The 23,777-nt window shown below is 40.5% G+C and overlaps 1 protein-coding gene across 1 annotated transcript in view; it reads left to right on the plus strand.

Moving 5' to 3' along the window:
• The window catches only part of ANKFN1 (ankyrin repeat and fibronectin type III domain containing 1), a 303,707-nt gene that overhangs the window by 193,729 nt on the left and 86,201 nt on the right, over window positions 1–23,777 (plus strand). The window contains exon 7 of the mRNA XM_055399005.2: window positions 21,773–21,870. Coding sequence (XP_055254980.2) covers window positions 21,773–21,870 — 98 coding nt within the window. The remainder of the gene's footprint in view (window positions 1–21,772; window positions 21,871–23,777) is intronic.

The following is a 23,777-nucleotide window of genomic DNA, read 5'->3' on the forward strand; positions in this document are numbered from 1 at the left end:
GAGATGTCATTGTTTTTATTCAGTTCAGTTCAGTTCAGTCGCTCAGTCGTGTCCGACTCTCCGCGACCCCATGAATCACAGCACGCCAGGCCTCCCTGTCCATCACCAACTCCCGGAGTTCACTCAAACTCATGTCCATCGAGTCGGTGATGCCATCCAGCCATCTCATTCTCTGTCGTCCCCATCTCCTCCCGCCCCGAATCCCTACCAGCATCAGAGTCTTTTCCAGTGAGTCAACTCGTCGCATGAGGTGGACAAAGTATTGCAGTTTCAGCTTCAGCATCAGTCCTTCTAGTGAACACCCAGGGTTGATCTCCCTTAGAATGGACTGGTTGGATCTCCTTGCAGTCCAACGGACTCTCAAGAGTCTTCTCCAACACCACAGTTCAAAAGTATCAATTCTTCGGCGATCAGCTTTCTTCATAGTCCAACTCTCACATCCATACATGACCACTGGAAAAACCATAGCCTTGACTTACTGCTTGCAATTGAACCCTGAGTCAAGCTGAGACCCATTAAATATACCTGAAGGGATATGACCAGAATATTTGATTTGGAAATTTTTAAGTATACCGTGTTGCTAATAGCTCTTAGTTTAAAAAAAAAAAAAAAGAATAGAACTCCAGTATTTACCATTTCCTATGAGAGTTTGAAATGCCAAATATTTGGATTTACATAAAAATTTGGCTTATAAATATCTCAGTGAATAGGAAAAGGTATATTGTGGTGGCTAACAAGAAGTCAGGCACTTTCCTCCCCTTTACAAAGGGCAAAGATAATGCCAGCCCTGAGCTGGTACCCTGCCTCACATGATTCACAGCACTAGTAGAATCTTTCTGGTCTCCCTGACTACAGCCTTGCCTCTCTCCAGTTTTTCTCCCACAAACCATAATAGAGGGCTTTCTAAAATGCAAATCTGATCCTATGATGGACTGATCTTTCAATAGCTCCAAAATGCCTTCAAAATAATGTTGATACTTGTTAGCATGATGAGCTCCTGCCTCCCTGTGGAATCTCATCACTGATTAAAGTCACACTCGCATCCCAATCACCTCTTCTGTTCTCCTTAACTGCCCTGCCATCCCGACCAGCCATGATTCTGTGTCTTTGCACACCCAGAAGCTTCTGCTAGAATGCCTTTAACACATCCTTCAGGAGTCTACCCAGGGCCAGTTTGTCCAGAAAGTTATCCCTAACCACCCTCTCCTCAGATTTCTGAGGGTGCCCGCACTCTAAGCCTGCCTCTATGACAACACTTATTGCATTATAACTTACTGGCTTGTCTTTCTCCCCCATTGAACTATAATTATCTTGAGTTTTAAGATGAGGCTTATTCATATTCATATCCCCAGTACTTTACATCATCTGGTGTCAGACAGGGCAGCACTGCAAGTCTCGTCAATCAGCCAAATTGTACTAGATTGAAAGTTGAACTTGATTTCTTATCCCAAATATGTCAGCAATTAATATGGTGTTGGACAAACAGATACAAAATTCAATAAACGCAACTATGTTTATTTCTGGTAGGCTGCAGTCCATGGGGTCGCTAAGAGTCAGACACAACTGAGCGACTTCACTTTCACTTTTCCTTTCATGCATTGGAGAAGGAAATGGCAACCCACTCCAAAGTTCTTGCCTGGAGAATCCCAGGGACGGGGGAGCCTGGTGGGCTGCCGTCTATGGGGTCGCACAGAGTCGGACACGACTGAAGCAACTTAGCAGCATGTTTATTTATTGAGATCCAATTATGTATATATCCTTCCAATCAATCCACATAATTCTTTTTCTCACCATCTATGGGCCAAGTATTTTACTATTGATTTAGATATTGCCAATGGCTTTCCTTCCCTGCCTTATTATCTATATTAAAATAGATAAAGGGGTTTTCAAACTCTGGAGAGCTTTATCATCCCCACAAGTGGATGACCTCTTTTGAATGTTTGCAAAATAAGTCTTCTTCTTCATTTTTAACTCTAAACGTGAAAAAAATCTTCTCTATTAAATAAACTATTGCAATCATTCATTTCCCACATCTTTATTGGAAACCCACTAAGTTCCACTTGCCCCCACGGGCCAAGATAAAAGGCATGGGTGAATCTGCCAGTTAAACAGATGAGCTGTAGAACACTCAACACATATTTTAGGTCCAAGCTACTGGTTCAAATATGTTTTATAAGTATTTAAAACTTACAGACATCACATATAAGTAGAAATGTTGAAACCAAAGACAACAAACAAAATAAAGAGAACTAGAGCACTACCTCCAAGAAAAGCGATTCAGTTCAGTTCAGTTGCTCAGTCGTGTCCGACTCTCCGCGACCCCAAGAATCACAGCACGCCAGGCCTCCCTGTCCATCACTAACTCCCGGAGTTCACTCAAACTCTTGTCCATCGAGTCGGTGATGCCATCCAGCCATCTCATTCTCTGTTGTCCCCTTCTCCTCCTGCCCCCAATCCCTCCCAGCATCAGAGTCTTTTCCAGTGAGTCAACTCGTCGCCTGAGGTGGCCAAAGTATTGGAGTTTCAGCTTTACCATCAGTCCTTCCAATGAACACCCAGGATTGATCTCCTTTAGAATGGACTGGCCGGATCTCCTTGCAGTCCAAGGGACTCTCAAGAGTCTTCTCCAGCACCACAGTTCAAAAGCATCAATTCTTCGGCGATCAGCTTTCTTCACAGTCCAACTCTCACATCCATAATGACCACTGGAAAAACCATAGCCTTGACTAGACAGACCTTCAAATAGCTCCAGCTAGGATTCTATGGAATACATTCTACATTGTGATATATAACTTTTCAGAGGGAGCTGTGGGGGGGGTGGAATACGTGTATGTTGCTTACAATATGAAGGGTTTTCCTTAATATTCTGAAGCCCATTTGAGATTTCTGGACCTCAAGCAAAGAATCCCTATGTGAGCATATTGAGATTCATGCCCTCATTATCAGCTAGTCTGATCCTCCACATAGAAGCAGAATCTGAGTATGGGAATGGGGGACAGGGCTCTTTGTCTCCCTCAGAATCTCTGAAAGGCTTATTCTTACCTTAAAATCTAAAGACTGAATTTTTCAGGATCAATACAGGCACCTTGTCGAGTAATTCACAGTAGACTGTGAAAACAAATACGGCAGGGAGGTACCCAGACACACATCCCCCTTGGTGAGGTACAAAGGAAGGAGCACGATGGTCAGCTGCCCTGAAGCGGTCTTATTCTTCCTTTTCTTTCTTCCTTTCCTCCCTCCCTCTGTCCTTCCTCCTTTCCTTTCCTTCCTTCTTTTTATTTCCTCCTTTCTTCTTTTAAATTTTATTTCTTCTTGACTGTGCTGGGTCTTCACTGCTGTATGCAGGCTTTTCTCTAGTTGTGGTGAATTGGGGCCCCGCTCCAGTTGCAGTGCACAGGCATTTCGTTACGGGAGCCTTTCTTGTTGCAAAGCACAGGCTCTAGGGCACAGGGGCTTCAGTAGCTGTGGCTCAGTGCTTAGTTGCTCCAGGGCATGTGGAATCTGCATGTGCAGGTCAATTCTTAGTCCCTGGCCCACCAGGGAAGTCCTCTTTCTCTCTCTCTTTTGTTTTTCCTTTTCCTCCCTTCCCTCCGTCCCTTCCTTTCCTTATTTATTTATATTATCCCACAAATTCCTCTGGATCCTAAGGAACCACTCCTGCTTTGGAGTTGGTTTATCCCCATGTTGTGCTTCCCTGATATCTCAGTTGGTAAAGAATCCGCCTGCAATGCAGGAGACCCTGGTTTGATTCCTGGGTCAGGAAGATCTGCTGGAAAAGGGATAGGCTACCCACTCCTGTATTCTTGGACCTCCCTTATGGCTCAGCTGGTAAAGAATCCGCCTGCAATGCGGGAGACCTGGGTTCAATCCCTGGATTGGGAAGATCCCCTGGAGAAGGGAAAGGCAACCCACTCCAGTATGCTGACCTGGAGAATTCCATGGACTGTATAGTCTGTGGGGTCACAAAGAGTGGGACATGACTGAACGACTTTCAGTCAATTCAATCAATCAATAACGTGCACTCTCTTACCTCCGCTTAAGCGTTTATCCAGAGGAGAGAGAAACAGGTGAAAGCGGACATGGACCTTATTCAGGACTCGGGAGGAATAGAGTAGGTCATGGTGGAGAGGTGGAGCGGGCGGTGAAGGAGGAGTGTCTGACACCAGTGAGGTTACATAAGATCAAACAGGCTCAGAATACGTGCCAGCAATTCACATGCGTTTTCTGTGACTGTTTACGTTGCCATTTTTCCTTCTGAATCAGTACGTGTCTTGGCAACCACAGCCACGTGTGGCTGACACGGAGATACAGAACACCTTCATTGGCCTCACGGTCCCCAGCATGAGTACAAGCTCCTGTCCTGCTAGGCGGTCACTGCCCACTATCCTCGGTCTCTCTTAAGGAAATCACAGGATTGGAGACAAGGCTGGCCCCTGGGGAAATGAGACAGAGGTGCCAACCCAGAGCCCTGCCTTAGATTCACTCACTGGAAGTCAAACATTATAAATACTTTCTACAAACTCTTCACCGCTGCGGCTTTCTCTAGCTTAAGAGACTTCAACACAGCTGTTAGTCCATTTATCACTCTCTCCTCATATGGGCTTGGGAGGAAGACAAAACAGACAGGGGTTCAAATCCAGACTGTGCTGATAAGCTATATATCCTTAAGCTACTTATTCTTTGGGGTCTTAGTTTTTTCATTTGTAAAATAAGACAAATATTATCTGTGATACAGGATCATAGATACCCCACTAAATCAAAGTACTCCGATAAATATTAATATCTTCCCAGGATCCTCCAAAGATCACTGGGCATTAGCTTCCTCATAAACCATCATCTCTTTATGTCTAATTCAGGATTTTATTTTTACTTTTTATTTTTTGTAACATTTGCACATGCAATATTTTAAAAGGCAATCCACAACCTTTTGAAAAATAATTGAAGCAATTTTCATAGGAAAAACTGCCAACACATCTTTTGCCAATGGTTCTTTCCCATTATTAGAAAACACTGAGCCTAACTCACCATCGACTAAAAAATACTCTTTATTGGGGCACTTAAGTTACCTATAGCTACTGCTCTTTGAGGAATATGCTAGAATTCATGGCCCCTCATTAAAATGTGCCCTCAAACAATGCACCGTAGATAAGGTAGAAAAAGATGCTGTACACACTTTATTATTTCTTAGGGTCCAGATGACAACAGGTGTTTTCTCGCTTTGACTCAGGAGGAAGAGGAAATCAGTGTCTGGCACTTTATTCAGTTAACAGCTATTTTTGAAACTATTATTATTATTCCATGCAGGACACAATGTTGGTCATTATGAGGAATACAAAAATGAGTCAGATACAATGTCTTCCCTGAAGAAAATTAAGGGAGAAGTCATGGGTTTTTGAATGCCCACAATGTACAGATCCTCTTTTAGGTCCTGGGGATATAGTCGGAGAAAAACAGACAAAACATGAAGCTCATATTTCTTGAATAAGCAAATAAATTTAAACAAGATGATTTTAGATAATGCTAAGAACCCTAAATAAAGAAAGATAATATATTGGAGAGAGATGCAGATGAGCTTGGGAGAAATAGCTTAGTAACTTAGAGAAAAAGAAAGTGCAGATGAAGCAAAATGTGTAGAAAGTAGGACAGGGGATTCCAAAGAAGTAGGCAGGCGCCAGATCATGATTCCTTGTAGACTAGGGGTCTACAAATTCTTTCTATAAAGGATCAGATAGTAAATATTTTAGGCTTTGCAGGCCATATGGTCTCTATTGCAACTATTCAAATCTGCCATTGAGACAATATGTAAAAGAATGAGTGGGGGTTGTGTTCCAATAAAATCTTATTTATGGATACTGAAATATGAATTTCATATAATTTTCACAACTTGCAGTACATTTTGATTCTTTTTTCAGTATAAAAACCACTCTTAGCTCACAGGCTACACAAAAACAGGTGGCAGGCTGGATCTGGCCCACAGGGTCTCAGTTTGCCAGCCCCTGTTGTAGGCTATGTTAAGGTGTTTAGGTTTCATAAGGTTATAAGGCTTCAATGAAGGAGAGTATTGTGATATTATTTATGTTTCAAAGAGACTGTTCTGGCTTCAAGAGACCGGGGGATGGGGGAGTGGGTATGAACAGAGGGAGACACCGTCTAGTTCAGCTCTGAGGCTGTCCTAGGAGTTCCAATGTGAAATGGTGGTAGTTTGGATGAAGGTAATAACAATTGAGTTTAAAAAAATTAAAAGGAGAAAAACTTTAAATATATTGTGCAGATAGAGTTGAAAATGCAATCCATGAATCATTCTAATACAAAAGAGAGCATTAATGTCAGAAAGAATGACAGATAAAATTACTCTGGGGGATCAGGGAGAAAAACCAGGGTTGAAGGACCATGAGCCTTTCACTCAAGTAGGTTTTGATAAGAGGAGATGTGAGAGGCTTCAGGCTGGAAAGACAACTTGTTTCCTGAGAGTTGGCATGGTGATGGAGTAAGAACATTGGTCTGAGATACACTTGATCTCCCTGTATCTCCTGTCATTATCTATAAAAAATGGACTATAATACTAAAGTGTAAGCTTCTTAAGGCTAGGGACCACGTCACTTGTCTTTCCATATCCACACAACCTAACTGAACAGTAATCTAATATCTATTCAATAAATATTTATTGACCTACTGCAGTGCAGAAGACCTGGGTTCGATTCCTGGGTTGGGAAGATCCCCTGGAGAAGGAAATGGCAACCCACTCCAGTATTCTCGCCTGAAAAATCCCATGGACAGAGGAGCCTTGCAGGCTACAGTCCATGGGGTCACAAGCGTTGGACATGACTTAGCAACTAGAGAGAGAGATCGATCTGCTATAAAGTAGTGAAGTGTGATTCATTTAGTCGTGTCTGACTCTTTGAGACCCCATGGACTGTAGCTCATCAGGCTCCTCTGGCCATAACATTCTCCAGGCAAGAATACTGGAGTGGGTAGCCATTCCCTTCTCCAAAGATCTTCCCAACCCAGGGATCAAACTGGGTCTTCTGCATTGCAGGCAGATTCTTTCTGTCTGAGCCACCAGGGAAGCCCTGGTGTCATATGCTAGCTATTAAGGAATATATATTCATAGTCACTGTCTTCACAGTGTTTTTAAGATTAAAAAGATAACTGCAATAATAAGCAATCACTGTGCTACTATTATCTCTCTGAGACATGTAACAGGGACGTGAATTTTATCTTTAGATCAGAGAACACTTTCGTACAAAAGTGACATTTACACTAGAAATGTAAGGGGAAAGGAAGGGACAATTACAAAAGTCCGAAAGGAAAAATCATTTCCAGCAAAATGAACAGTATGTGTGGAGAAGAAGAAGGTTGACATGTTTGAGGATCTAAAAATCAAAACGAGAACTTGTGAGTGCATTGAGACTGAAGCTAGAAGATGGAGAAGGCCCATGTTACCCAGGGCCTGGCAGACCAGGACAAAGACAGACGATTTTATCACAGGCCCAAAAAAGTTTTTATGTGAGTTTTGGGTTCACACAGACCTGGCTTTAATTCCCGGTTCTGCTACTTGTTAAATTGGCAGAATTATTTTAGCCTATCTTGCAGGAATATTGTGAGGGGAAAAAAAATAGCAAAATTATCTGTGAAAGAACCTGGTCGATTTTCATTAAGTGTTAGCTTTCTTTTGCTGGAGCACAGAGCAAATGCAGAGAGTAGTGAAAAACAAGGCTCAGAAATTAGATTAAGCGCCCAAGAAAGTTCTTGTTTTGCAGGTCAAGGGAGCCAGATGGACCTAGGGGAACTGTCCCTCACTCATGTATGTCCACATATAAACCCACTCAATTTGACTCAAGTCAAACCCACTCAACTTGAGCCTGTACTCTATAATTCTATGAGAGTGGAGTGAGTGTCCAAAAATAATATGGAATGAGTCCTTTCCTTAGATAGTTTAATTAGTTAAGGACAGTCCATGGAATTCTCCAGGCCAGAACACTAGAGTGGGTAGCCTTTCCCTTCTCCAGGGGATCTTCCCAATCCAGGGACTGAACCCAGGTCTCCCGTATTGCGGGTGGATTCTTTACCAGCTAAACCATCATGGAAGCCCAAGAAGAAAAATGGGATTGTAAAACTGGGTATAGTAGATTTACAATAGCTAAGATATGGAAACAACTGTTCAGTGCCCACCAGTGGAGGGATGACTGAATGTGTGCCACACACACACCAGAATACTATTTAGCCACAAGAAAAGATGAGGTCTTGCCATACGCAACAACACAATGGACCTTGAGAGTATTATGCTGACTCAGATGGAGAACAATATTGTGTGATTTCATTCACATGTGGAAAATAAAAAATTTTAAACAACATAAATGAACAAAACAAAACAAATTGAAAACAAATGCATAGATACGGAGATGAGAATAGCAGTTACTCAAAATAAAGGGAGGTGGGGAGAGAGCCAAACAGGTAAAGGGTGTCAACTGTATGGTGACAGATGAGAACTACATTCTTAGTGGCAAGCACAGTGGAGTGTGTACAGAGGCCGAAACATAATGCTGTACATATGAGACCTACAATGTTGAACACGTGAGACTCATACTGTTGTAAACCAAAATTGCCTCAATAGTTTTTTTAAATGGGTAGGAAAATTACCCCCCACCTCCAAAGCCAAATAGTCTACTCTTCTCTGAATGAAAGTTGTCATCTGGCAGAAAAAGTGGAATGCTTTTGCTTTCTTTTCATTTTAATTCCATGAGGACCTCAACAGGATTCAGAAAGCTGTGAATTGATCACGTATCTTGGACCTTGTGTGTATAAATCAGACAGCTGATCCTGCACTTTCCTACTTTGTATGCTTTAGAAAGTAAAACAGCTTGTCAGAGTTTCTCCCTGCTGACAAGAAGGGCATCACTCCACTGGAAACAAAACAAAACAAAAATCTCAGCATCTCAGGAAGCTCACAGAGCAGCTCTTACCCCACGCAACAGGTTTCAGATGCTGCCTGTTCTTGGAGGAGGAGTGTGGGACCACAGTCCCAGCCTTCAGATCTCTAATTATCATTTGGTTTTATGCCCCTGCTCTTATCCACCTTTGTCCATTACAGCATTTAAAAAGCTTACACTTCTTTAATGAACAAAAATTATTATCAAGACAGTTTTTCTTAAAAGGCAGTCTAAAATAAGTGAAAATCTGCTTAGACATAACTTGAGGGTCCTTTAAAAAGCTTTAAAAACAGAGTTATCATTGTTGCCGTTGTTTAGTCACTCAGTCGGGTCTGTCTCTTCCCAACACTATGGACTGTAGCCCACCAGGTTCCTCTGTCCACGGAATTTTCCAGGCAAGATTACTGAAGTGGGTTGCCATTTCCTATTCCAGGGGATCTTCCTGACCCAGGGATTAAACATGGGTCTCCATGCCTCCTGCATTGCTGGTGGAATCTTTACCACTGAGCCATGGGGGAAGCTCATAAAACTCAGTATTTACTTATAAAAATTAGTTTCATTCATGGAGAAAAAATTCAAACATTATAAATGTTACTAGTTACTTCATATTTGAGACAAATAGATCAAACCAAAAAGCTCTCATTTTCATGATACCCCTTACATAACAAATTATCACACACATTTGTACATATGGGTGTACTATCTTTTTAGAATATTTTTATAAGTAATCTAAAATCTGATTTGATACTTCAAAAGTATTGTACTGATTTTATTATACAATCTTGACTCAACAGTGGCTTTCAGCTTTACCCATATATACATTACAGAAATTCCCAAATAATTTGGACAAATATTCTCAGATATTTGAGGAAAGGTGAAATTAATAAGGCTAATAAAATAACAGGTAACAAAGGCTTTCCCTAATCCTAGAGAATAAAGCAAAAAGAGAGATCTTATAAGAAAAATTGGAAAAGAAGAAGAATTTGAAGTTAATTTGGCCTAGGACCCTTTTACATTGCTACTCCTTCAATTTGCACAAATTAAAGAATAAGAGAAACTAATAACTATTTCTCAGTGGAAAAGTCTGCAAGGAAAGGAAAGCAGTTGAGTAGTGATGGAGAAAATACAACAAAGAATATAAAAATTTATAGCTAATATAATCAAGAAATGACGTCACAACCATTCTCAAGTTGAGAAATGTCAAGGAATCATCAATGAATTAGAAAAGCAGTAATCTGCTGGGTGCTTTATACGGCAGTGTTCCAAAGAAAAAGGAAAAGTGAGAGGCTTGTAGGAATTAATAACCAATGTTTCCATTTTCAGGCCACAGTGTCTTAAAAGTGCCCATTCATAAAACCTAGATAATCATGAAATAAAATATTAGTAGCAGTAATGTATAGTAATAAAATGTAATAAAGACTATAATAATAATGAAGCCGATGACCCTGTTTAGGCATGGAGCTCTTTCAGGCCATCAGACGGAGTAGACTAGGATGTTTTGCCATACATACAGCCAACATTGAGGTTTCGGTTGGCCAGTCCATCCCTGTTACAATCAAGTCCACAGATGCCTACCCTACAAGCTGCATGCTGTGCTAGTTTCTGGGCTAGTCCTGGCTTTGGCAAGCAGCACTGATGTACGGAGTCTGAGCACCTGTACAGACCAGTGCCTGGGTCTTGACCACTGGACAGACCTCCCAAATGGTAATTCCTTAGGAAATGAACATTTGTCCCAGATTCCCTCACTGTGCCACTCCCGCTTCTTAAGAGGCTTATATACCTCATTTTCATCTTAGTTAACAGAATATTACCTAAGTTATCCTTGAGAAATCTACCCTCCGTGGACACTATACCCTGCTAGTCAGGATACATCCACACTCACACTTTATCTGAGCAACCATCTAGCATTTATCCAGCGGTATGATGGTAAATGTTAAACAATCGGATCTCTGAGGGAAAAAAAGTACACACACACACACAAACACACACACACACATACACACACCAGTCTTTTAATAAGTTTTACTGATAGGATATGTAGCACACAATTTTAAAATAAAATAAGAAAATATACCATACACTTCCTTATAAATCCCTCATAGCCTATCCCCTTCATGGATCACAGCCTTGTCATAGCAAAGAGGCTTGTGTAACTCAATGAAGCTATGAGCCATATTGTGCAGGGCCACCTAAAACAGCCAGGTTATAGTGAAGAGTTCTGACAAAATGTGGTCCACTGGAGAAGGAAATGGCAACTCACTCCAGTATTCTTGCCTAGAGAATCACATGGACAGTATGAAAAGGCAAAAAGATATGACACATGCAGATGAGCCCCTGAGGTCAGAAGGTGTTCAATATGCTACTGGGGAAAAGCAGAGGGCAATTACCAGCAGTTCTAGTAAGAATGAAGTGGCTGGGCCAAAGCAAGAATGATGCTTGGCTGTGGATGTGTCTGATGGTGAGTAAATCCAGTGCTGTAAAGAACAATACTACATAGGAACCTGCAATGCTAGGCCCATGGATCAAGGTAAATTGGTCATGGTCAGGCAGGAGATGGCAAGACTGAACATCACCACCTTAGGAATCGGTGAACTAAAATGGACAGGAAATGAGCTAATTTTAGTTAAGCAGCTGATTATATCTACTACTGTGGGCAAGATTCCCTTAGAAGAAATGGAGTAGTCTTTATAGTCAACAGAAGAGTCTGAAATGCAGCACTTGGGTGCAATCTCAAAAATGACAGAAGAATCTCTGTTCATTTCCAAGGCAAACCTTTCAACGTTACAATAATCCAAGTCTATGCCCCAGTCATTGATGCTGAAAAAGAAGCTAAAGTTTACCTATTCTCTGAAGACCTACACCACTTTCTAGAACTAACACCAAAAAGAAAAATGTCCTTTTCATCATAGGGGATTGGAATGCAAAAGTAGAAAGTCAAGAGATACCCAGAATAACAGGCAAGTTTGGCCTTGGAGAGCAAAATGAAGCAGAGCAAAGACTAACAGTTTGGTCAAGAGATTACTCTGGTCACAGAAAAAACCTCTTCCAACAACCCAAGAGATGACTCTACACATTGACATCATCAGACGGTCAATACTAAAATCAGATTGATTATGTTCTTTGTAGCCACAGATGAAGAAGCTCTAAAACAAGATCTGGAGCTGACTGTGACTCAGATCATGAGCTCTTTATTGCAAAATTCAGGCTTAAATTGAAGAAAGTAGGGAAAACCACTAGACCATTCAGGTATGACCTAAATGAAACCCCTTATGTTTATACACTGGAGGTGATAAATAGATTCATGAGTTCAGCTCTGGTAGACAGAGTGCCTAAAGAACTATGGACAGAGGTTCATAACACTGTATGGGAGGCAGAGACCAAAACCATCTTAAAGAAAAAGAAATGCAAAAAAGCAAAGTGGTTATCTGAGGAAGCTTTACAAGTAACTGAGAAAGAAAGGGAGACGTGAAAGGCAAAGGAGAAAGGGGAAGATATGCCCAACTAAATGCAGATTTCCAGAGAATACAGAGAATAGCAAAAAGAGATAAGAAAGCCATAAGTATAATAAATAATTAATTAATTTTTTAAAAAAGAAAGCCTTCTTAAATGAAGAATGCAAAGAAACAGAGGAAAACAATAGAGTGGGAAAGACTAGAGATCTTTTCAAAAACACTGGAACTATCAAGGGAATATTTCATGCAAGGATGGGCAGAATAAAGGACAGAAACAGTAAGGACCTAACAGAAGCAGAAAAGAGTAAGAAGAGGTGGCAAGAATACTCAGAAGAACTGTACAGAAAAGGTGATTATGACCCAGCTAACCCAGATGGTGAGATCAATGACCCAGAGCCAGACAGCCTGGAGTGAGACGTCAAGCGGGCCTCGGGAAGCGCTGAGGATAAGAGCGGAAGTGAAAGCCGCCCAGTCGCAGTGGACTCCGCGACCCCGTGGACCGCACCGCCCACGGAGTCTCCAGGCCAGAACACTGGAGGGGGCAGCCTTTTCCTCCTCCAGGGGTTCTTCCCAACCCGGGGACCCAACCCGGGTCTCCCGCATTGCAGGCGGACTCTTCACCAGCTGAGCCACCAGGGAAGCCCAAGAATATAGGAGTGGGTAGCCTATCCCTTCTCTAGTGGATCTTCCCGACCCAGGCATCAAACCAGGATCTCCTGCACTGCAGGCGGATTCTTTACCAACTGGGCTATCAGGAAAGTCCGTAAGGAAGCATTACTATGAACAAAATTAAAGGAGCTAAATGGAATTCCACCTGAGCTTTTTCAAATCCTAAAAGATGATGTTGTTAAAGGGCTACACTCAGTTCTTCAACAAATTTGGAAAACTTAGCAGTGGCCACAGGACAGGAAAATGTCAGTTTTCATTCCAGTCCTAAAGAAGGGCAATGCCAAAGAATATTCAAACTACCACACAATTGAACTCATTTCACATACTAGCAAGTTTGTACTCAAAATCCTTCAAGCTAGGCTTCAGCAGTATGTGAAGTGAGAACTTCCAGATACACAAGCTGGGTTTTGAAGAGGTAGAGGAACCACCAGAGATCAAATTGCCAACATCTGTTGGCTCATGGAAAAAACAAGGGAATTCCAGAAAAACGTCTACTTATGCTTCACCGACTATGCTAAGGCCTTTGTGTGGACCACAACAAAGTGGAAAATTCTTAAAGAGATGGGAATCCCAGACCACTGTATCTGCCTCCCAAGAAACCTGTATGCAGATCAAGAAGCAACAATCAGAACTGGACATGGAACAATGGATTGGTTCAAAACTGGGAAAGGTGTATGATAAGGCTGTATATTGTCACCCTGTTTAATTAACTTCTATGCAGAGTACATCATTCCAGCTTTGAAGAATCACAAGCTAGAATCAAGACTGCTCAGAGAAATATCAACAACTTCAGATATGCAGATGGTACCACCCTTTTGTCAGAAAGCAAAGAAGAACCTCTTGATGAGAGTGAAAGAGGAAAGTGAAAAAGCTTGCTAGAAACTCAACATTTAAAAAATTGAGATCACGGCACCCAGTCCCATCACTTCATAGCAAATAGAAGGGGAAAAAGTGGAAGCAGTGACAGATTTTATTTCCTTGGGCTCCAAAATCACGCAGATGGTGATTTCAGTCATGAAATTAAAAGATGCTTGCTCCTTGGAAGGAAAGCTATGACAAACCTAACAGCATATTCAAAAGCAGAGACATCACTTTGCCAACAAAGTCCATAGAGTCAAGGCTATGGTTTTTCCAGTAGTCTTTTACAGATGTGAGAGTTGGACCATAAGGACAAGCTGAATACTGAAGAATTGATGCTTTCAAACTGTGGCGCTGGAGAAGACTCTTTGAGAATCCTTTGGGCTTCAGGGAGATCAAACCAATCAATTCTAAAGGAAATCAACCCTGAATATTCTTGGAAGAACTACTGCTAAAACTGAAGCTCCAGTACTTTGGCCACCGATGCAAAGAACCGACTCATTGGAAAAGACCTTGATGCTGGGAAAGATTGAGGGCAGGAGGAGAATCAAGTAATACTTCTGAGTACTGGAAGAATATTTCCTCAATTATTTTGTGTTACTCATAATATAACAGCCACGGAGACATTTAACTTTAATTTGAATTATTAACTCTCCATCACTTTCTTAAGTCTAGACTGCTGCTGTCTAGACTAGTGGTCAGCAAATTTCTCTACAAAGGACCAGAGAGTAAACATATTAGGCTTTGTGAACTACATATGGTCTCTGTCCCATATTCTGTGTGTGTGCGTGAATGCATGCATTCACAGTCCTTTAAAAATGTAAAAGCCTGACCTCTGGCAAGATTTGGCTTTTAACTATAGTTTGCCAATACCTGGTTTAGACATTCCACAAAATAAAACATCAAGCTTTGATTTCATAGCATTTGCTGATTTCTAAGGTGCACATATTCCCACCACACCCAATCTGAAGCTCCCAATGTGATGTCAGTAAACAGACTGGGGAGATAAGTGTGGTAGTACATCATTACATGCTATTTCTACCACATTGATAAAATATGCATCAATAATCTTAAAAGCATAATTAATAATAAAATGCAGTAAATTAGGGAGCCATGAGTTTTTATTATTTACTGTCTTTAACACAATTTATTTAACTATGAGTTTATACAATTTAATTTTTAATGATGGCTATGTTTAACTTCTAGCTGGAAAAATTCCTGAAATTTTAACAATCAGCTCTTGCAAGCCATATGGGTCAACTCCAGCACCCACTGGAATTATCCGATCTAAATGTGGTTGGAACCAAACTCTGACTTTCTCCTTCTGCCTCTTTGTGCTATCTCTAAAAACCACCCTATCATATCACCTAATCTTAGATATGACATAAGCAGATTTTGCACTTTGTAGTTTGTGATAAATCTGAGACCTTCCTAACTCTTAATTTAATGTTTTAGGAAAATCCAGTAGATGACTCTAATAAGGAAAGAGATCCTATAAATGAAAAAAAAAAAAAAGTGATTTCTATATGATCTGGGATTCGGGGTTTACTTATACTTACAGTAACTCCAGTAGTAGAGATCATTCAGACTTTCTCATCCCCAAACTGCAGAAATTACTGAAGAAATTTTTGCTTAAAGGCACCTCTGGTTAAGAGACCAAAAAAGTACAAGAGGTGAAGCTCTTTGAATCTCACTGAAGACATTAAACTGATGGCAGCTGGGCCTCTGAAAGACTGGTATTCCTTCAACAAACGTTTCATGCCATGCTTTTGAAAAAGAGAAAGAATTCTTAGTAGTAGTAAGAATCACAAAAATTATATATTTTATTTAGAAAGCAAAGAGGATCAAGTGAAAGTACAAATTCAGATAAGAGCCATAAGAAGAAAGCCATTAGGAGATAAAGAAGCAGACAGATCAGATTGTGGAGCTGAGTTTTGTTGCTGTTACTTGTACTCTTTTGTAGTGTTATGCACTTCTCAAAAACCTGAACATTTAGAATCTCTTCATCATGTCTGTATCTATAGGTAGCTCTGTTATATGGCAGGCAAAACTAAGACAGTACATAACCTATACAAGCAGAGGCATATTATTTTATGGATGGCAGAATCTGACAATAAAGAAATGAATATAGCCTTCCAATTCCAACTGTACTTTTAGTCTTCTAGAAGTAATAGGTGCAGGAAGGATTTACTAGTGTCCCCCCACCGCCCCCCCCAAAAAAAAAGCCTTTTGCCCTTAATTTAAATCATTGTTTTTCTAGGGAAATTTAATTTGGGAAAAAAATGTTTTTCTAATTAACTGGAAGACTGTGTGCTATGCAAACAATAAAGATTCTTGTTTGAAAGTAATGCATGCCCTGCTCCTCGAACTACCAAGGGAATTTAAAATAAAAAATGCAAGCAGCTCCAATCTCGTATGTTGCCAGACCTAAACAGAATTCCCAGATTCAGAGTTTTCATGTCAGTTCCCAATTTAAAACTCACAAGTGTGGAGTGGGTTCATGCTTTAGCAAGACAGATCTTCTCCTCTCTAGAAATTACTATATTTGATCTTTCTCTGGGTTTCTAGGCATGTTCCTCTCTCCCTCTCTCTTCCTCTTGTGCTATGGTCGGCTTAGAAACTGCACAATTAGATGGATCAAGGGAAGATTTCATAACGTTCTGGTACTGGGCTGGGCAGTCTAGCCAAATTCCATTCATTAGCTAAGGCGCCGGGTGAGTGTGGCCAGTAAAAATGCTGTTTTGGTTCCATAGAAGTGCTGATAGGGAATAGGAAATAAACTTTAATTTTTGGGGTCCTCAGAGGCAGTATAGACAAGTGAACAGCCTGGGACGCTGGGAATCTGAAAACCAGGAATTAATCTCCATCTCAACTACTTATTAAGCAGCTCAAACAACTTCTGTTCTCTTTTGACTGTAATGTTTTCTATTCTAACACTGTTTTCTTATTCTTTAAGTACCAGGGTCAGATTTCTGTCTATCTTAGTCTTCAAGCATTCCAAAGTCATGAATCAAGTATTCAGTTCACCCAGTATATATACTGAGCCACCTATATTGTGCTTCTGCTGCTGCTAAGTTACTTCAGTCGTGTCTGACTCTGTGCAACCCCATAGACGGCACCCCACCAGGCTCCCCCGTCCCTGGGATTCTCCAGGCAAGAACACTGGAGTGGGTTGCCATTTCCTTCTCCAATGCAGGAAAGTGAAAAGTGAAAGTGAAGTTGCTTAGTCGTGTCCAACTCTTCGTGACCCCATGGACTGTAGCCTTCCAGGCTCCTCCATCCATGGGATTTTCCAGGCAAAAGTTCTGGAGTGGGCGGCCATTGCTAGGTGCTGTGATAGATGCACGGTATTAATGGAATTAATGCAGCTTGGTTCAGGCTCTCAGAGAGCTCATAGACTAAAGAGGAGACAGATCTCTTAGATACAAAATAATAAAGCAAGTGCAATGTAACAGATGTATCACAATTGCTATGGGGAATTTTGCAAAGGGCTTTCCTTGGAAAGCCGAGAAAAGCTGTGGAAAGGAAGGGTCCTGGAACCAGGGGTTTGAATGCAGTGGGTAGAAGACTTGGGGAAAGGCAAGCATACTAAAAGAGCAAACAGCATAAGCAATGGGCCTGAAGTCGAGTGGCTGGTGAGGCTCAAGTGGAAAGATTGGTTAGGGCCTGGACAAGAGGATACCTTTTACAGTCTGCCCTCCTGATGTGTGAAGAGGGTAAAACAACTTCTCTAGACTTTGAGTCATGTGAGATTTGAGGGAGAAGCTGGACAATAGCGAGTTTTAGGTATTTTTTTTTTTAATCAGTTGAAGAGAAACTAGACATTGCTGCAATGTTACCTCCTTATGCCTTTACTTTTACACAGTCATCATCACACAGCAGTGCCTGCCGTCACTGAGACTCTGGAGGCCTCTTCAGTTATAACACTGCTACAACTCTTCAGGGTTTGTTAATCACTCAATCCACACCATGAGGCATGAAACTGACCTGCATTTTGACTAAGGTCTCTGCTTGCGTACCCTAACGCTTCCAGTCATGCATTTTCTACCCTTCTCCCTGGGACATTTCTCCTTACATTATAGACTTCAAATGACAAAGCCAAACCGTCAGGAGCTCTTTTTCTTCTTAAGCTTTCAGTCTGTCGTTTACATAACTGTCGTCAGGAAAATGGTGATGGTTCAGCTAGAACTCTCTCGCCCAGCTGACATTTCTAAAGCTTAGATAAAAGCGAAATATTTGTTAAAATAGCAAATCACATTTAAAATATTCATAGCTATTTGATATAAATACACTGATTCACAGTTTGAGCCAGAGCCAAATGTTAAGAAATACTAACACCTAGGTTTTGTCTGGCACCTTTTTTACTAATGTTCAACTGCTGTGAGCTATTGCATGATTGAACCCTGCTTCTATTTCCCAGACCTAAGTAGAAACAGTTGCCCTGATCTTTATCTGAAAATTATAAGTCTTATATAGTCTTAAACTTCATATACACAGCTCCAACCCTTCAGGGATTTAGAGCAGACTTATAAGTGATTTTTCTCATGGCTTTAATATTAAGTCTTTAAACTACCTACACATAACTTTCCAGAGAGACCTTACTAAGTTGCCTTCTTAGAACTCCCAACTGACTCTCAAAGTGATTCCTGCAGAATCACCTTTCTGTATGTCAAAAGAGCCCACCAACCCAAGGAAGTGCATAGAGGGAAAACAACTATAGGTTGTCCCAGAATGGACTGGCCATTCCAACGTAGAGAATTCTTTTCCTTTCACGTGAGTCTTCCCTTTCTCTAGATCCTTCCCCTGTGAAATCCACACATATTATAAAATCTAATTAGACTTCAACGTTTAAACCTGTCTATGAACTCCTAAGAGGACCATACCTCCCTACAAACCTGCTTCTATTTGGTTTTTGTATGCTGTTTTTCAAGAAGCCAGGCCCTCTTTTCCATCTGAAATATGCTTTGTAGAACATATTTCAATAGAACATGACAGCAGTTATTCAAAAATAAATTGTTGCTTCTTCAGAAATTTTAAAGACTGCATTTCTGAGAAACTTTTCATTAATCACTTCTCAAATAATCTGCTCTTGTTCCCACTAACCCTTAGCTCTTCTTTGGGTTGTTACCCTGAATCCTTAGCCCAAAATCAGAAGCTCTTGATCCTCAGCCTTGGACTTGGGGCTTCACCACATCAGTCAGCATATATATCACAGTGGCAACCAAAGATATTTTTGTTTCTAGAATTTTCCTATATTCTTTGTTCGTTATAAATGTCCTTGCACATGTGCTACTGATTTTCATTTTGTTTGTGATAATTCCCTCAGTGACTGCTCCCTTTTTTTTTAGCTTAAAACAATATGCAACATTATTCTCTGATTACAAACTCTCTCTAATTTGACTTAAAGAAACTTGGCTTTTTCAAGAGCTCATAAGCATAAGAAAACATTTGGGAAAAAAATTACACATCTATACACACATATATAAAACACATATATTAAAATACATCCATGTATATTTTTTAGAATATGTATTTATAATAAGGTATAGGCTTGATTTGAGAGTAAACATAAAACCTTAATCATTTGATTCTAATTAGATTTTATAATGTGCCTGAGAGCTTCAAAGGGCAAGAATCTAGAGAAGAAGAAGATTCACATGAGAAAAATATCTCTATGTTGGGAAACCAGTCCATTCTGGATTGTGTGTGTGTGAGCATGTGTACATATGCAAATGCACACAATAAAACAAATATATATATGTATTTGATTTGTGAACTATTCAGTAAGCATCTTCTATGCACCAAGAACACAGATCCACGTGTGGATCTAGAGGGGAAAAGGACTAACACTTTTCTTACTCTTAAATTTCCCAACATCTAGCAAGAAAAAGAGACACACACAATAAAGCATAACTATCTGTATTAAATCTTATTTTTATACAAATAAAGTACTTTGGGGACACAGAAAAAGATGTATTTAATTAATTATTCCTGAGGAATTTAGAGGATTAGTAGGGTTTTGACAAGCAAAGTTGGAAGGTGAACACAAGACAGAGGCATAAAAACACACAGAATAATAGTCAGGCAACAGAGACTTATAAAGCAAAGACTTTGCTTTGGAAAATGGCAGAACATAAGGATAGTAGAATAAGGTTGGGACTAGACTGTGAAGGTCCTTGAATGCCTTGTTAAGATTTCATCTCACTTTGAAATCAGCTAGACCCCGTGAAAAGATTTTAGGCAGAGAAACTAAATAATTCGATCTTCATTTTAAAACTATAATGCAGGTTATAATAAGAAGATAGTATATAAGGATATGGAGATGAACAGAAAAATCAATTAGGAGAGTTTATTAATTAGGCCTAAAAAAATCAATTGCAGAGTTGATGCTCATGATTATGAGAGTCTACTCTAGAATAGCGTCAGTGAGGGAAGAGAGGGAAGTTTATGGGAGGCATTTAAAAATAGAATTTACTGGGTATAGTAATCAACCGTTTGTGAGGAACTGGAGAAAAAGAGGAGGCAAGGATGCACCGAGTTTTAGGTTGGTTGACTAGATGTGTGGCAAAGTCAGGAGTTAGAATTAAGAAAAAGAGAAGAGAAACATTCCTATAAGAGAAAGTACTTAGTGGAGTACTTCCACAAGCAGAGGAATTGTCTGAGTCTGGGGGAGCAGCAGGATTTAGATGGTTTGGCTTAATTTTGAAGTATTTAAGTGTCATAGAGAATATAATTTAAATCTTAAGGTTTATAGCTTGTCATCATGAGGTTTAGAAATATGCAGGCCTTGTCTTCCATGTGACTTAAGCTCATGCTTCATTTAGGATTGCCTCAAATCCTGCCATGTGTAAATGGTCACTTAAGACGCTTTTTCCTGATGATGTACAAGTCTCTCTCCTGACCATGGGTTTTCCCCACCAGTGAAAAATGTTATGAAAAAGCATGTCTCACAGTAAAATGGGGTGTTACAATCTGAGTATTAGATTTAACTGTGAATGAACACCCGCTTTGGAGATGTCAGGTGTGTGGGGAGCACTGAAGAGGCCAGCCACAAATCCCAAATTCTCCAGCTGAAAAGAAGCCAGTGAAAAAGCCTGGAAGACACTGTCATGGAGGGGAAGGAAAGCCATAGGAGTAGAGCACAGGACACTAAAGAAAGAGAATTACTCTAGAAGGAGGAGTCAAATTATGCAGGAGGGCATGAAAGGAGGCTTCTTTATTTGTGAGAATACCACCCCTGGGATCTTCAAGTAAAACTCTCAGCAAAATGGTGAACCAGAAACCAGACCTGGGGAACAAATAGAAGGTAGTATCCTAATGAATCCTTCACTTCTCGCATGTAATAAATAACTTATCTTCTATATACAACAAACTTATATATAATACGTCTTAGTATATGTGTATCTATATACATAAATACATACCAGGTGGCGCTGGGGTAAAGAATCTGCCTGCCACTGCAGGAGACTTAAGAGATGCAGGTTCGATCCCTGGGTCAGGAAGATCCCCTGGAGAAGGGCATGGCAATCCACTCCAGTAGTCTTGCCTGGAGAATCCCGTGGACAGAAGAGCCTGGCCAGCTCCAGTCCGGGAGGTCACAAAGAGTCGAACACAACTGAAGTGACGCGGCATGCACAATCACTGTTGAGTGAGTGAGTGCTTTTTTCCGGCTTTTGTTTTAAAAAATAATGGCGGACGTGGAAACGGCCTTACCCTGAGAACTGTTAGACTGCCAATATGGGGGAAAGAGGATACACTTCACTGTTCTTGAGAGAGATTCTGGATAGCTGACTATTCTTCCTTTTTCTTTCTCTGTTTTTCTCTCTCCCTCTCTTTTCCCCCCCCCCTCCCCTTTCCATCCAGTGGAATGGAGCATGTCTAAAGACTTTTGTCCTTTGGCTGGAGAAACCATCATGGAAAACCTGCAGACCCTGAAATACACAATCACAGGACTTACAACGGTAAATGCCAAGTCCTCCCGTCACACTCCCTGTTCCCCTGCCCCTGATGTCTGTGCTGGGATATTCGTAGCAAATGCCTACTTTGGAAGCAACAGCCAACACCCATTCCTCTGGCAACAACTGCCACTCATTAAGCATGATATGTCTGGTATCCATAATCTGAACCCCACAAAGGAGTAAGCAGACAGCATGAACCACTTTGTAAGCTGCCATGTTCTACAGAGATCAGAAAAAGACTGGCCTCATGCAAGCCTTGGAAGCTGCTGCTTTCTGGATCACAGTTTAATCTCAGGGGTGGGGGGAGGGATCAAAGGCTCTCAGAGATCCAATTTTGACTCCCTGTCTGATGGTAAAAATAACAGCCTCATCTAACCCTCATCCCGACAGCCTCTGTTGAGATCAGTCATCAACTGGAGTCACACAATTTCCTGAGAGAAATCCTTTTCCCTTGATTACAAAAAAAAAAGTGTGTCTAAATCTGCTTTCACAAAAAGAGAAACTATAGATGGTGGCACTACACTTCTCAGTGATCTGAACCAGTTTAAACTGTGAATGAAAAACTGGAACAAACTGTGCTTATTTGTTTAACCAATCTAAATGTTAATTATTTATAGAATTACAAACTATATGAGCATATGAAATGCAGTATATAAAAACACATAACAACTCAGTTCAGACTGGAACAAATGTTATATTTCCTCAAACAATTAATGCAACTAAACTGGATCATCAATTTTTTTTTAATTAAAAAAGGTTTTAGGTAAACTGAAACCTGCATTATTTTTTATCCAACTCAAATAACTAATATCTTAGGATCGTCAAATGTGAGAGGCAGAGAGAGAATTTTCTTGTTTTTCCACAAGGCTAGTCAATTAAAACAGTTATCTGTAAAGCATAATCCTTTTTTTTTTTATTGGAGGCTAATTATTTTACAATATTATATTGGTTGGTTTTGCCATACATTGACATGAATCTGCCCCGGGTGTACATGAGTTCCCCCTCCCGAACCCCCCTCCCACCTCCCACCTCCTCTTATCCTCCCTCTGGGTCATCCTCGCACACCAGCCCCGAGCATCCTGTATCCTGCATCGACCCTGAACTGGCAATTCGTTTCACATATGATAATATACATGTTTCAATGCCATTCTCCCAAATCATCCCACCCTCACCCTCTCCCACAGAGTCCCAAAGACTGTTCTATACATCTGTGTCTCTGGCCCAGAATTAAAAAGTTGTGTTAGGTTGCACCTCTTCAAGTTTGAACCAGCTTATTCTAATAGAATTCTTGGTGGTTGGGTCATCATCACAGAATCTGAACTTTTCATCTTACTTACACATCTACACCAGGGGCCAAAACTATGGATTAGCAGAACAAACAAACCCCTGAGTGGGTGGCCCCCAGAGATGCTATCAGCATCTGATTCCCAACACTATAGCTCACGTGATGGAAAAGGGCCAGAGAGAACCCAGGGGAATTTCCATTGCTGAAAAGAAAAAGTGATACGGCGATAAAAATGGAAAACTCTCCACAGAGAATTCTCTAATATTTGAACTAATTTTTATAGGGATTAAGTTTTTCCACTTGGCTGTCCAATGAGACTAATGCAGACACTATCCTAATCACATAAAAGCCTCGAAGCAGATTTACACTTCTACAGAATCTCCATAACGTTGAGGTACATAGAAACCCATTTTTAATGTTATAAAAATTAAGTATATAATAAGTAAGGCCACTATTATTAAACCCCTAGCAAATGCCCTACAAAGATTGCAATTTTTTTTTAACTTCAAACACTATTTTACAGATTTTACAAGCAACACTTTAGCAAGTGCTGACTTCTGAAATACCCTTTTGGGGGAAAAAAAATTCCTCAAAGCAAAAACATAAAACCATACAAAACATTTAA

This window comes from Moschus berezovskii, chromosome 20 (genome assembly GCF_049115385.1).
Source record: "Moschus berezovskii isolate FMDL1 chromosome 20, NW_MosBer_1.0, whole genome shotgun sequence".
Lineage (NCBI taxonomy): Eukaryota > Metazoa > Chordata > Mammalia > Artiodactyla > Moschidae > Moschus > Moschus berezovskii.